The sequence below is a fragment of the Salvelinus alpinus genome, chromosome 4, assembly GCF_045679555.1.
Source record: "Salvelinus alpinus chromosome 4, SLU_Salpinus.1, whole genome shotgun sequence".
Taxonomy (NCBI): Eukaryota; Metazoa; Chordata; class Actinopteri; order Salmoniformes; family Salmonidae; genus Salvelinus; species Salvelinus alpinus.
This window is the reverse complement of record NC_092089.1, coordinates 88,241,730-88,256,311: the sequence shown is the minus strand read 5'-3', so window position 1 is coordinate 88,256,311 and position 14,582 is coordinate 88,241,730. Positions and strand designations below refer to the sequence as shown.

General features: G+C 46.8%; 1 protein-coding gene across 2 annotated transcripts in view; it reads right to left on the bottom strand.

The window, feature by feature from the left end:
• Positions 1-2,234: 2,234 nt before the first annotated feature.
• Positions 2,235-14,582, bottom strand: part of LOC139574646 (TSC22 domain family protein 1-like) — a 67,647-nt gene continuing 55,299 nt past the window's right edge. Inside the window, exons 1-3 of one of the 2 annotated variants that reach the window (XM_071399404.1) lie at positions 11,273-11,523; positions 4,967-5,018; positions 2,235-4,393 (exon numbers count right to left, since the gene is read on the bottom strand). In XM_071399404.1, the coding sequence (XP_071255505.1) occupies positions 4,109-4,393; positions 4,967-5,018; positions 11,273-11,508 (573 nt within the window). In that variant the 5' untranslated portion in view covers positions 11,509-11,523 and the 3' untranslated portion in view covers positions 2,235-4,108. Of the gene's footprint in view, positions 4,394-4,966; positions 5,019-11,272; positions 11,524-14,582 lie in introns of those variants that run through there. The other variant, XM_071399403.1, reaches the window with a different exon arrangement.

The window sequence follows — 14,582 nt, the reverse complement described above, 5'->3', positions numbered from 1 at the left end:
ACCTGATGTAACCTCAGCCTCTATGTAAGACCAGGGACCTGATGTAACCTCAGCCTGTATGTAAGACTAGAGACCTGATGTAACCTCAGCCTCTATGTAAGACTAGAGACCTGATGTAACCTCAGCCTCTATGTAAGCCCAGGGACCTGATGTAACCTCAGCCTCTATGTAAGACTAGAGACCTGATGTAACCTCAGCCTCTATGTAAGAACCGGGACCTGATGTAACCTCAGCCTCTATGTAAGACTAGAGACCTGATGTAACCTCAGCCTCTATGTAAGACTAGAGACCTGATGTAACCTCAGCCTCTATGTAAGACCAGGGACCTGATGTAACCTCAGCCTCTATGTAAGAGTAGAGACCTGATGTAACCTCAGCCTCTATGTAAGACTAGAGACCTGATGTAACCTCAGCCTCTATGTAAGACTAGAGTCCTGATGTAACCTCAGCCTCTATGTAAGACCAGGGACCTGATGTAACCTCAGCCTCTATGTAAACTAGGCACCTGATGTAATCTCAACCTAAATAAGATGACTCATTTCATGTGTTCTGTCATATGGAAAAACAGGGCTGAGACCTGTTGGTTTACCCATCATGCTACCAGATATGTACTGTGTGTCGACTGAGACCTGTTGGTTTACCCATCATGCTACCAGATATGTACTGTTAGTGGACTGAGACCTGTTGGTTTACCCATCATGCTACCAGATATGTACTGTGAGTCGACTGAGACCTGTTGGTTTACCCATCATGCTACCAGATATGTACTGTTAGTGGACTGAGACCTGTTGGTTTACCCATCATGCTACCAGATATGTACTGTGAGTGACTGAGACCTGTTGGTTTACCCATCATGCTACCAGATATGTACTGTTAGTGGACTGAGACCTGTTGGTTTACCCATCATGCTACCAGATATGTACTGTGAGTCGACTGAGACCTGTTGGTTTACCCATCATGCTACCAGATATGTACTGTTAGTGGACTGAGACCTGTTGGTTTACCCATCATGCTACCAGATATGTACTGTTAGTGGACTGAGACCTGTTGGTTTACCCATCATGCTGTCCTAACCTAATATACCCACTCCTGTTGGTTTTGCCTATCATGCTGTCCTAACCTAATATACCCACTCCTGTTGGTTTACCCATCATGCTGTCCTAACCTAATATACTCACTCCTGTTGGTTTACCCATCATGCTGTCCTAACCTAATATACCCACTCCTGTTGGTTTACCCATCATGCTGTCCTAACCTAATATACTCACTCCTGTTGGTTTACCCATCATGCTGTCCTAACCTAATATACCCACTCCTGTTGGTTTACCCATCATGCTGTCCTAACCTAATATACCGACTCCTGTTGGTTTACCCATCATGCTGTCCTAACCTAATATACCCACTCCTGTTGGTTTACCCATCATGCTGTCCTCACCTAATATACCCACTCCTGTTGGTTTACCCATCATGCTGTCCTAACCTAATATACTCACTCCTGTTGGTTTACCCATCATGCTGTCCTAACCTACTATACCCACTCCTGTTGGTTTACCCATCATGCTGTCCTAACCTACTATACCCACTCCTGTTGGTTTACACATCATGCTGTCATTGCTGGTAATGCTGTCCTAACCTAATATACCCACTCCTTTTCTCATTTCATGGGTGTAGCCCTGAGCTCCCAGACCAGGACAGTAGAGAACCCACAAACCAACACAGACACGCGCCATTAACACACTAGCTGCCAATATGGCGGAAGGATTTGTTTTTTTGGGACAAAGTATTTTTTCATCTACCAGGCTAGCTACCCCTTGGACAACCATTATTACATACTTAGTTGTTTGAAAAGTTCAGATGTGCTGCTTTGGACAAAGATTTAAGGAAATGTTGTGGATTTTCATTTGACCTACACATGTAAGCTACATTTAGTTTGTCTGTTAAATGATCATTGGTTAGATGTCCAATGTTTTCTTGCAAAAACATCATTAAGCTTCAACATGTAAGCCTACGTATAAATCCTTTACTTTTACATAATTACTCTCAAATCTTAGATAACTTAAACACAATAGCAGTGGGTCTTGAAGCTCGTGTTGTTGCGAGTGGTCACTGTATGCTAAATAGTTCATTATATATTCTTGTTACTCTCCATGTAGATTGCAATACCCTTGTGAGTAAGAACAACTGAAGGGGAAACAAGATGGCGTTTGTGTAAACAGAAGGGAAACAACATGGCGTTAGTGTAAACAGAAGGTTTATTGCAAATGGATATTGTACATCCATCATTACAAATACCTGTTTCATGGACACAATACAGCAACAATACCCAACGTTTATAAAAAAAAAATAAAACACACGCTAACAAGAGTTCTCTCTGTGAACGATGTACACATGGTCCAGGTTGCTTGGTGTCGTTTGGAGTAGTAATGAGACAAAGTCTTTGGTAGTTAGAAAACTACCGAAAGTCAAATTGTGGAAATGTTGGTATTCCTCTTCTGGAGATAGGCACTATAGTCACGCCATTGATTCAAGTTGAGGTTGGCATCTGAACACGCAGAACATGCCTGCTAGGTCAGGATCACATTCACAGCCTTTAGAAGACAAATCAGCTGCTCAAATTCATCTCCAGCCCACTACTCTGAACACGTTAGTCAAATGTACAGAGCTAGGCATACTGGGTAGTACATACTTCCATCCCCATAATACATCATTTAACTGAACAGTTACAATGCTCCTATTAACAAGTATTCCATTTTGTTCAGAATCACAAAACAACTGTAAAATAGCAGGATTTTCCCCCATAAGCAGCACACCCCAACTGCAGAGAATACAAGCAATGATGTTCTGAATCATGATTATGGTAATCAGTTATCACCAGCGAGGTTGAGATAGAGAAGCAACAGGCCTCTCTCTCCCAGCAACAGTCCAGGATCTCCTATCACCAGCGAGGTTGAGATAGAGAAGCAACAGGCCTCTCTCTCCCAGCAACAGTCCAGGATCTCCTATCACCAGCGAGGTTGAGATAGAGAAGCAACAGGCCTCTCTCTCCCAGCAACAGTCCAGGATCTCCTATCACCAGCGAGGTTGAGATAGAGAAGCAACAGGCCTCTCTCTCCCAGCAACAGTCCAGGATCTCCTATCACCAGCAAGGTTGAGATAGAGAAGCAACAGGCCTCTCTCTCCCAGCAACAGTCCAGGATCTCCTATCACCAGCGAGGTTGAGCTAGAGAGGCCTGTTGCTTCTCTCTCCCAGCAACAGTCCAGGATCTCCTAGATCCTCCTCCTCTACTCGTTCAACTGGAGCTCAGGTTTGGTTTCCTAAAGACTCGTTGCTTCTTAATAAGGAATATTGACAGAGAATATCAGTAGATGGTGGCAGGTGGAAACAGTCACAAGATGGTTGAGATATTTTCTAACTACTCAGAGCTTGTACTATCAGCAGTTAGAAGAAGAAATCCCCCTGGATTTCAGGTAGCAGGTAGCCTAGTGGTTAGAGCATTGGGCCAGTAACTGAAAGGTTGCTGGATTGAATCCCCGAGCTGACAAGGTACAAAATCTGTCGTTCTGCTCCTGAACAAGGGAGCTAACCCACTGTTCCCCGATAGGCCGTCATTGTAAATAAGAATTTGTTCTTAACTGACTTGCCTGGTTAAATGGGGGGATCTAGTGGAGACTGGAGGGCCATCTGTCTTGATAAAAGATTTTCCGTGGCTGGACCAGGAGAGGTATGGAGAGGCATCCACAGGATCAGATCCCCGGGCCAGCCCTGTCTCTTAGCCCTCTCCCCCCTCTGTAGCAGGGGTGGTAGAGAATGGCCGAAGGGTTGGCCCTCCTGGCCCCAGAAGGCCGGAGCCTCCCCTCTGTCCCAATGCAAGCGTTCTCCGGCTGGCTACACGTGAGCCCTCTCGTTTAGCGCTTTTGTCTAAAGAGAAAGAGTCTAGATGTCGTAGGACGGGCTTATCTTAGCGTATAGCTTCAGCCTATAGCCGCTAGTTAGAGCGTCTTTTCGTGTGCTTTTCATCAATTGTGTGTTTCATCATCTGTTACAGACAGCTTCACTGAAGTTGGCAGCGACGATCAGTTTACAACTGGAGGTCAAAGGCAGAACCACCTATACAGCAGAGCCAGCACTGAAGGGGCAGGACTGGTCAGGGTTATGGAGTCCCATCTGGGCCTGCTGCTGGTACTGGTTGTCCAGCTGCAGGGGGACCAGAGCGTCTGAGTCGGACGGAACCCGTTCGCGGAAGCTCTCCATCTGTTCTGGACTGGCCAGGTTCTTCAGAAGGCTGTTCTCACGTTCTAGCTGGTTGTTCTTCTCAGCCAGCTCTCTGATCTGCTCCTTGAGGATCTCAACCTCCTCCCTGACTGCGTACATCAGGTGGTTCTTCACCAGATCCTAACATAGGAGAGAAGGAATGAGATCTACTGTTAGAGACGTCTATTTAGAGAGAGAGAGAGTTCTGTGCAACTCATACAAACCGACCACAAATCTATCCATGTAATGTGATTCATAGTTTAAGCTTAACCTAGCGTGCCTTACAAACACTTGTAGTAACATGTAGTAACAGGCCATGTGGTTACAGAGACTTGTACCCATATGGCCAGGATTAAGGTTTAAAAGTTGATCTGTAAACTAAATAGGTAATAGTCTGACTGCTATTGTGCACATCTGTAGCTTCCTCCCTGTCTGACTCAGAATGCAGCAGAAGGAACATAGTCCCATGCCACATCACATGTATTGAGCGTGCAGTACTGTAGCCACCCAAAGCTGCAGGCACATACAGACTACCATGCTTCTACGGTACTACAGTATACTAGTACTTGACTGAAGCCTAGTCTACTATGATTATCAACATATAGAAAATGATGACTATGGGCAAAGTGCATGAATGTGGTGGGATATGGAATAGCCCAGAGTGACTGGGCTACTATGAGTGATGATGTGTATAATTCTGCCGCTGATACATACCATTGCCTGTTCTATCTTGTTGTCAATGGCAACAACGCTAGCACCCGAGGCACTGTGGAGGAGAGAAGAAGAGAAGCCATAAGTCAACATATCAGATCAGAGCATTGGATCAAAAGGAACAAGTGTTCTAGAACGTACCGGCAGGTTATGATGCGCTCATATAGATGCTGACACCTGACTGCCTTTACGGCACAAGGATAACTTATTTTGAGTCTTTTGAGATGCAATTGCCACGTAATGCCATCATCACAAATGTTTATTTAATTTGTGTTCAGGCTTTTTTGTGTCTATGAATGAACCTTGCTACAAGTCTTAACCTATTTGAGATTGGACATGTGTATGAAACACCAGCATGCCTGCCTACCATTCTCCTACAATTCAGCCTTTTTTTTGCAAGCTGGCTAGATATATTGTTGCGCGCTGCAAACTATGACATGAAATTGATTACTTTGTATCGACATTGTTTCAAGATACTCCACTTTTATGCGTTTGAAAAGGCACCCGTAGGAGACACGCGGCGGGTTGGAGTCAAATTGCATTACTCAAAGTCTGCACAGCATTAGACATGTATAATACGGTACTTCCACTTATATCATAACGAATACCAGCATAACCTTACTTTGCTTAATCTATTTGTAAAGAAAGAAATATGACTATGTCGAATTATAACAATTTAGATGAAATATTTGAATGAAATATATAACGCATCAATAACACACAGAATCCAGAGCGGTTTTTCTATTTACCTGTTGTCGAGTTTTACAGACACCACATCTCCTCCTACTAACGAGGAGAAGAATGAGATGCTGAAGTTATGCAACTGATAGACTGCAACCTCCATTGGCGTTTTGAAGATCTCCGTACTCAAATTTAGCAGCAGACTCGTTTGGATAATGCTTCTCGCCACGTTTGCGATTGGTTGAGTAGATAAATCTACCTGTCTAGATACACTTCTAGGTTACTGTATTCAGCTTAAATCACTCGACTGACTCGATTCGGTTGCTTCTGTGGTGAGTGTAGTGCGGTAGGTTAATGCCGATGATGTGAGCCACGTTATGTTTCTGCGAATGGGTCTATTTCTGCTACCGGCGGCGCTTATAGCCGAACTGTCTCCTGACGTCATCTGACGCGGAGAATCATTTATGCAAATACGCCTTATGGCATGATTTCCCCTCTGCCCCTTTTCTGAACTCCTACAAACACAATAAGCACTCAGTTGACCCGGAGACCCAATTCATTTACACCCTGAAGCAAACAGGCAACAAACAAACAAAAAAACTGCACCAAAACGTGTGTGCTTGTGGGTCTTTCCCCGCGCATTTCTTTTGAGTAAAAGGGTTTAGGTTACGTGACATGTCAAGTGCATACTAGGAATTACTGTTGGTTTGGTTTTTTCTCGTTGTTGTTTTGCATCAGCTGATAATATTTTTAAGGAAACGCTACAACGGAATTGTGTAGAATTATTATCGGCCTAATACATCTATTATGTTGCTCTTTTTCATTAAATGATTCATTTGTCAGGGACCACGTGCAACAGTAAAGCGAGATTATGAAACAGATAGCCTATAGAGGCCAACTAGAATCTGGATGTATGGAATGCATTAATAATTGCATGTGTTATTGGTTTATAACAGGATGTCTACATAATGTTTGTTGTTTTGAGTCGGTGTTATCTGCAGGTGCAATAGTAGAAGACATTGCAGCCAGTTGCAAACAGAAGTTTTGGGGAAGCCCTTCTTCATAAGGGTACTTTTCCACCCACTGCAAGGCTCTGGTTATTTCCCTTCCTCTCCTTTAGAGCTCTGCTACCATCTGGTGGCGAGAGTTGAAATGTCACTTAACAAGTCTACTTGATGAGCATTTAGGATTTTGATGCATGGAATTTAAAAAATATATTATAATTAATTTGTAATATGCACTGTGGTTTTGTTGTCCTTAATAGGCTCTCACTATCAGGCAAGAGTTTCAGCATAAGAACATCTTATAGGGGCCAATGCTGTCATCCATAGATAGACCTACCTAGTTACATGCACCATCACAGCTGCCTTGTTGCTATGTGCAGTCACTGTATAGCAACACAGTTAAAAGTTGAACGCCTCCAACACCCCTTTGTGTCGCTATTTTAGCTCATATAAGAAAAGTAAGTTGCACTGCACTCCGTTTTGTGAGGAAGGAATTATTCTGTAACCCATCGGATCCGATTAGCTAGGTGAGACTCCAGTTTGGTCTGTACACTAACCAGATCTAACACCACCACGTTGAACGTATTAGTATCAATAGTCCTTGTCACTTGTGATTCCACACTGTGCTGTGGAGCTGCCAGGCAGGGCTGTAGAAAGGGCTAGACTGCATCCTAGATGGCACCCTATTCCCCATTTAGTGCACTACTTTTGACCTGGGGCCCATAGGGTAGTGCACTACTTTTGACCAGGGGCCCATAGGGTAGTGCACTACTTTTGACCAGGGGCCCATAGGGTAGTGCACTACTTTTGACCTAGGGCCCATAGGGTAGTGCACTACTTTTGACCAGGGGCCCATAGGGTAGTGCACTACTTTTGACCGGGGGCCCATAGGGTAGTGCACTACTTTTGACCTGGGGCCCATAGGGTAGTGCACTACTTTTGACCTGGGGCCCATAGGGTAGTGCACTACTTTTGACCTGGGGCCCATAGGGTAGTGCACTACTTTTGACCTGGGGCCCATAGGGTAGTACACTACTTTTGACCTGGGGCCCATAGGGTAGTGCACTACTTTTGACCAGGGGCCCATAGGGTAGTGCACTGCTTTTGACCAGGGGCCCATAGGGTAGTGCACTACTTTTGACCAGGGGCCCATAGGGTAGTGCACTACTTTTGACCTGGGGCCCATAGGGTAGTGCACTACTTTTGACCAGGGGCCCATAGGGTAGTGCACTACTTTTGACCTGGGGCTCATAGGGTAGTGCACTACTTTTGACCAGGGGCCCATAGGGTAGTGCACTACTTTTGACCTGGGGCTCATAGGGTAGTGCACTACTTTTGACCTGGGGCTCATAGGGTAGTGCACTACTTTTGACCAGGGGCCCATAGGGTAGTGCACTACTTTTGACCTGGGGCTCATAGGGTAGTGCACTACTTTTGACCTGGGGCTCATAGGGTAGTGCACTACTTTTGACCTGGGGCTCATAGGGTAGTGCATAGGGAATAAAGTGCCAGTTGGAAAGAGTATTACATCTATTGTCTCTGGTTGGAAACTCTCTGGGGTAGGGTTACAGTGGTCATGGCTTAGTACTGGTATTCAAAAAAGTGTATTGTACTGTTTCCTATCTAAATACTGGAGAGAGAGAGAGAGAGAGAGAGAGAGAGAGAGAGAGAGAGAGAGAGAGAGAGAGAGAGAGAGAGAGAGAGAGAGAGAGAGAGAGAGAGAGAGAGAGAGAGAGAGAGGGAGAGGGAGAGAGAGGGACATGGAAGAAGATAGAGAGAGAGAGAGAGAGAGAGAGAGAGAGAGAGAGAGAGAGAGAGAGAGAGAGAGAGAGAGAGAGAGAGGGAGAGAGAGAGAGAGAGAGAAGCACCGCTAACCATGACAATGTAAACAAAGTACTTGTATTTGAACAACAATGTTTGGCCATATTATATTAACCTGAGTCCTCCTGTTAATTTTCTCTTCAGCCATATTACCCTCAGTCCTCTTATCGTTTATACGCTACAAGGGAAACTGTCAGCCAGAGTCCATTGAGCTACGTGTGCTCCAGCCTAAAGGGTCCAGCAGGATATATGACTCATTACAGTCTCCCAAATGGAACCATATTCTCCCCATAATGCACTATTTATGACCAGGGCACATAGCACTCTGGTCATAAATAGAGCACTATACAGGGACAAGGGTGCCATTTGGTACACACCCCTGGATCTATGAGTCATGATACAACCAATTAGGCGTTGAACCAGACTTTCCATCAGATGTCCTGGTCTGAGAGCCAAACAAAACACATTCTAACAGATCTAGTCTTTCTGTATCTCTCATCTGGATCCCCATAGTGACCTCCTGAGGCACATGGCTTTGGATCCCCATGGTGACCTCCAGAGGCACATGGCTTTGGATCCCCATGGTGACCAGAGGCCCAAGGCTTTGGATCCCCATGGTGACCAGAGGCCCAAGGCTTTGGATCCCCATGGTGACCAGAGGCCCAAGGCTTTGGATCCCCATGGTGACCTCCAGAGGCACATGGCTTTGGATCCCCATGGTGACCTCCTGAGGCCCAAGGCTTTGGATCCCCATGGTGACCTCCAGAGGCACATGGCTTTGGATCCCCATGGTGACCAGAGGCCCAAGGCTTTGGATCCCCATGGTGACCTCCAGAGGCCCAAGGCTTTGGATCCCCATGGTGACCTCCAGAGGCCCAAGGCTTTGGATCCCCATGGTGACCAGAGGCACATGGCTTTGGATCCCCATGGTGACCAGAGTCCCAAGGCTTTGGATCCCCATGGTGACCAGAGTCCCAAGGCTTTGGATCCCCATGGTGACCTCCAGAGGCACATGGCTTTGGATCCCCACGGTGACCTCCAGAGGCACATGGCTTTGGATCCCCATGGTGACCTCCAGAGGCCCAAGGCTTTGGATCCCCATGGTGACCAGAGGCCCAAGGCTTTGGATCCCCACGGTGACCTCCAGAGGCACATGGCTTTGGATCCCCATGGTGACCAGAGGCCCAAGGCTTTGGATCCCCATGGTGACCTCCAGAGGCCCAAGACTTTGGATCCCCATAGTGACCAGAGGCCCAAGGCTTTGGATCCCCATGGTGACCAGAGGCCCAAGGCTTTGGATCCCCATGGTGACCAGAGGCCCAAGGCTTTGGATCCCCATAGTGACCTCCAGAGGCACATGGCTTTGGATCCCCATGGTGACCTCCAGAGACCCAAGGCTTTGGATCCCCATGGTGACCAGAGGCCCAAGGCTTTGGATCCCCATGGTGACTTCCAGAGTCCCTAGGCTTTGGATCCACATTGTGGCCTCCTGAGGCACATGGCTTTGCGACCCCATGGTGACCTCCAGAGCCCAAGGCTTTGCGACCCCATGGTGACCTCCAGAGGCCCAAGGCTTAGACACTGTACTTCCCTAAATACTACACTACTTTTGCCCAGCACATGGCTTTGTTCAAAAATTGTGCACTGTTATATTTAGGACATAGTCTACAGTATGTATTCACCTCTGTAGCTCAGAGGGAACTAGGAGTTTTACATTATGTGCATAATAGACATACAGACCTATTCAATAGACAGACAGACCTATTCCCAGGTCAATTGACTGACAACACATTCTCATTTACAGCAACGTTCTTGGGAATAGTTACAGGGGAGAGGAGGGGGGATGAATGAACCAATTGGAAGCTGGGGATGATTAGGTGACCATGATAGTATGAGGACCAGATTGGGAAATGTAGCCAGGACACCGGGGTTAACACCCCTACTCTTACGATAAGTGCCATGGGATCTTTAGTGACCACAGAGATTCAGGACACTCCCCTTTAACGTCCCATCCGAACGACGGCACCCTACACCGGGCAATGTCCCCAATCACTGCCCTTGGGCATTGGGATATTATAATTTTATTTTAGACCAGAGGAAAAAGTGCCTCCTGCTGGCCATCCAACACCACTTCCAGCAGCACCTGGTCTCCCATCCAGGGACCGACCAGAACCAAGCCTGCTTACTGTAGCTTCAGAGGCAAGCCAGCAGTGGGATGCAGGGTGCTGTGCTGCTAAAGGTAAGCCTCTACGATGCAGAGAATAGCAGAAATACATGGACTGACAAGCGGGAGTGAGACATACAATGAAAACCAAATCACAAGCCATCAGTTTGTCACTCAGAGAAGAGGGGAGATGTCTCTGACAGACTCTTCTTCGCTCTAAACACAATGCATGTTCTTCACCCATAGACAATGGACCCACTGTCCTACTGGCAGCAAAACAAGGGTCTAAGAAAGAATGATAATGACAGTTGTTCCCTTATCAAACAGAATGATTCAGTATTTTATATACAGACAGAAGTATTTTACTACAGTATACATTGACTTCCAGACCAATTTTATTTAATGTTATAGAGGAATATAACTTCCCTAGTGTTTATTAACCAGTTACAAATCAACCAAATGTCAATATTCCCTACTATTCCTGCCTGTCCCTGTACCTTCTCAACAAACCAACCAATCCCTTTCTCTTGACAATGTAATGACAACATTCAACCATCCACACACATGTTCCGAACACCCTCCGACCACGCTCTGAAAACGCTCCGAACACACGCCGAACGTGCTCCAACCACCACTTACCGCCGATACCCCCTCTGAGACAGACTAGGTGAGTAGGGGGGTTGGTAGTGGTAGTTCATGGCTCTCGCAACGCTGCTCAGACGTCTCTGTGTCTGCAGTGGGGCCGGGACGGCAGCAGGCGGCTCGGCTAGTCGCTGCATGGTTTGCTGGGCTGGCCCAGGGGTTGGGAGTGGTGGTCTGCTTCTGGCCTGGCTAGGGAGTGGGACAACGCAGGGACGCGACCAACAGGCTCCCATTCCAACGAATGAGAGGATAGTGGAGAGACAGGGATGCTTTCACTGTTCTGTTATTCACCGTTGTTTCTGTTTTCTTCAGCGATCTCTCTCTCTCTCTCTCTCTCTCAAAACACAAAGAGAAAACTGACGAGGATACCTCTGGATGTGGGCCAAGGCCTACGCACAACGCAGCACACAGTGGCACTCGTCATGTGACTTTCCAAGGCCGTATTAGGACCATACCATCGGCAACCGTTCTCACGCAACACCTGTCCATGCACAGAATATGAACCTCATTCACAAATGAGGAGGAATTATTTAAATTGAAACATTTCTCAAATGTTTTATCTATTGATTACTGATGGAATCTTGTCCATACTAAGACACTAGTCTGCCATTGTTCTGTAACTCGGAACATGAATCCAACCTCTTATCGTCATACCTACGGTATGTTCTTATGTCAAAACGCCTGAGTTTTCTCAACAGATGAGTCAATCCAGTTTATTTGGCAGTCTTTTGTACCTGGGCAAAATGCTAACAGAAATATTGAGAGATCTAGTGAACTGTAGATCTGTTACAGTTGTTGTTGTTGATGTCAACAACTACAGACCAGTATCCCTTCTTTCTTTTCTCTCCAAAACTCTTGAACGTGCCGTCCTTGGCCAGCTCTCCTGCTATCTCTCTCAGAATGACCTTCTTGATCCAAATCAGTCAGGTTTCAAGACTAGTCATTCAACTGAGACTGCTCTTCTCTGTATCACGGAGGCGCTCCGCACTGCTAAAGCTAACTCTCTCTCCTCTGCTCTCATCCTTCTAGACCTATCGGCTGCCTTCGATACTGTGAACCATCAGATCCTCCTCTCCACCCTCTCCGAGTTGGGCATCTCCGGCGCGGCCCACGCTTGGATTGCGTCCTACCTGACAGGTCGCTCCTACCAGGTGGTGTGGCGAGAATCTGTCTCCTCACCACGTGCTCTCACCACTGGTGTCCCCCAGGGCTCTGTTCTAGGCCCTCTCCTATTCTCGCTATACACCAAGTCACTTGGCTCTGTCATAACCTCATATGGTCTCTCCTATCATTGCTATGCAGACGACACACAATTAATCTTCTCCTTTCCCCCTTCTGATGACCAGGTGGCGAATCGCATCTCTGCATGTCTGGCAGACATATCAGTGTGGATGACGGATCACCACCTCAAGCTGAACCTCGGCAAGACGGAGCTGCTCTTCCTCCCGGGGAAGGACTGCCCGTTCCATGATCTCGCCATCACGGTTGACAACTCCATTGTGTCCTCCTCCCAGAGCGCTAAGAACCTTGGCGTGATCCTGGACAACACCCTGTCGTTCCCAACTAACATCAAGGCGGTGGCCCGTTCCTGTAGGTTCATGCTCTACAACATCCGCAGAGTACGACCCTGCCTCACACAGGAAGCGGCGCAGGTCCTAATCCAGGCACTTGTCATCTCCCGTCTGGATTACTGCAACTCGCTGTTGGCTGGGCTCCCTGCCTGTGCCATTAAACCCCTACAACTCATCCAGAACGCCGCAGCCCGTCTGGTGTTCAACCTTCCCAAGTTCTCTCACGTCACCCCGCTCCTCCGCTCTCTCCACTGGCTTCCAGTTGAAGCTCGCATCCGCTACAAGACCATGGTGCTTGCCTACGGAGCTGTGAGGGGAACGGCACCTCAGTACCTTCAGGCTCTGATCAGGCCCTACACCCAAACAAGGGCACTGCGTTCATCCACCTCTGGCCTGCTCGCCTCCCTACCACTGAGGAAGTACAGTTCCCGCTCAGCCCAGTCAAAACTGTTCGCTGCTCTGGCCCCCCAATGGTGGAACAAACTCCCTCACGACGCCAGGACAGCGGAGTCAATCACCACCTTCCGGAGACACCTGAAACCCCACCTCTTTAAGGAATACCTAGGATAGGATAAAGTAATCCTTCTGACCCCCCCCCCTTAAAAGATTTAGATGCACTATTGTAAAGTGGCTGTTCCACTGGATGTCATAAGGTGAATGCACCAATTTGTAAGTCGCTCTGGATAAGAGCGTCTGCTAAATGACTTAAATGTAATGTAATGTAATGTTGTTCACATTTAAAACAAGTTGAAGCAGGACATCATGTCGAAAACAAAAGGTGCATCACATGACATAAGGTTTGAAGATGAAACGTGTGTCAGTATTAGTCCATAGAGTAGCTGTAGAAACCACTGACTGAGCTGTTGCAAGTCAACAAGACTTTCATTTCATACCTAGCTAGATAGAGATTTGACACATCATTCTGAATGATGATGATCCCACAAATCCAACACAATGCAGACTAATTAAACAGATATCCATGCAGATATGTCCTGACATGGTGGGAACACAGAGACAGATCAATGGTAACACCCTGAAACCAGTCAATCTCATCTCCCTGTTAAATCCTTCTCTCTGTCGCTGGTCCGTCAATACGGCTGGGAACAGTCCTTGTAATTTCTCCTCTAAACTCTACGTATGTATGCCAAATGGTACCCTATTCCCTATATAGTGCACTACTTTTGACCAGAGCCCTATGGAAGATGTCCAAAAGTAGTGACACTATATAGAGAATAGGGAGCCATTAGGGACGCAAAACCACTGTCAACTCCCCTGTAAACTCTACCAGGAAGTCAGGGCAGAACACTGTAGGTCTGGGCAGCTCAATGACAGCTGATCTCACTCCCTTTGTAGAACTCATGGAATTAGAATCAATTCCGAATTAGAATAGAATGAGAAGTTGTTTCTACGATGAGTTCTAGAGCCCTTCTCAGAGACAGGGTCATAATGGAGAGTATTAGTTGATAAGAGAGTGCATTAAACACGATGAGACTGTCACCACCAGAGGGGGTCTGATTACCAGCACTAACTAGGACATACAGCATCTTTCATGGGAGTGGACTCATCCTGATATCTGTAGATGTTAGTAGATATTATCTAATAGATAACCTTTCTAAGAACTGGGAAGAATGGAGGCCATTCAAATTCCATGGTTCACTGGGCAGATGGCCAGGTGTAGCCTACTCAACACGGCCACAAAAGGTGATTCTTCATCTGCTTGCCAAGTGGCACCCTAT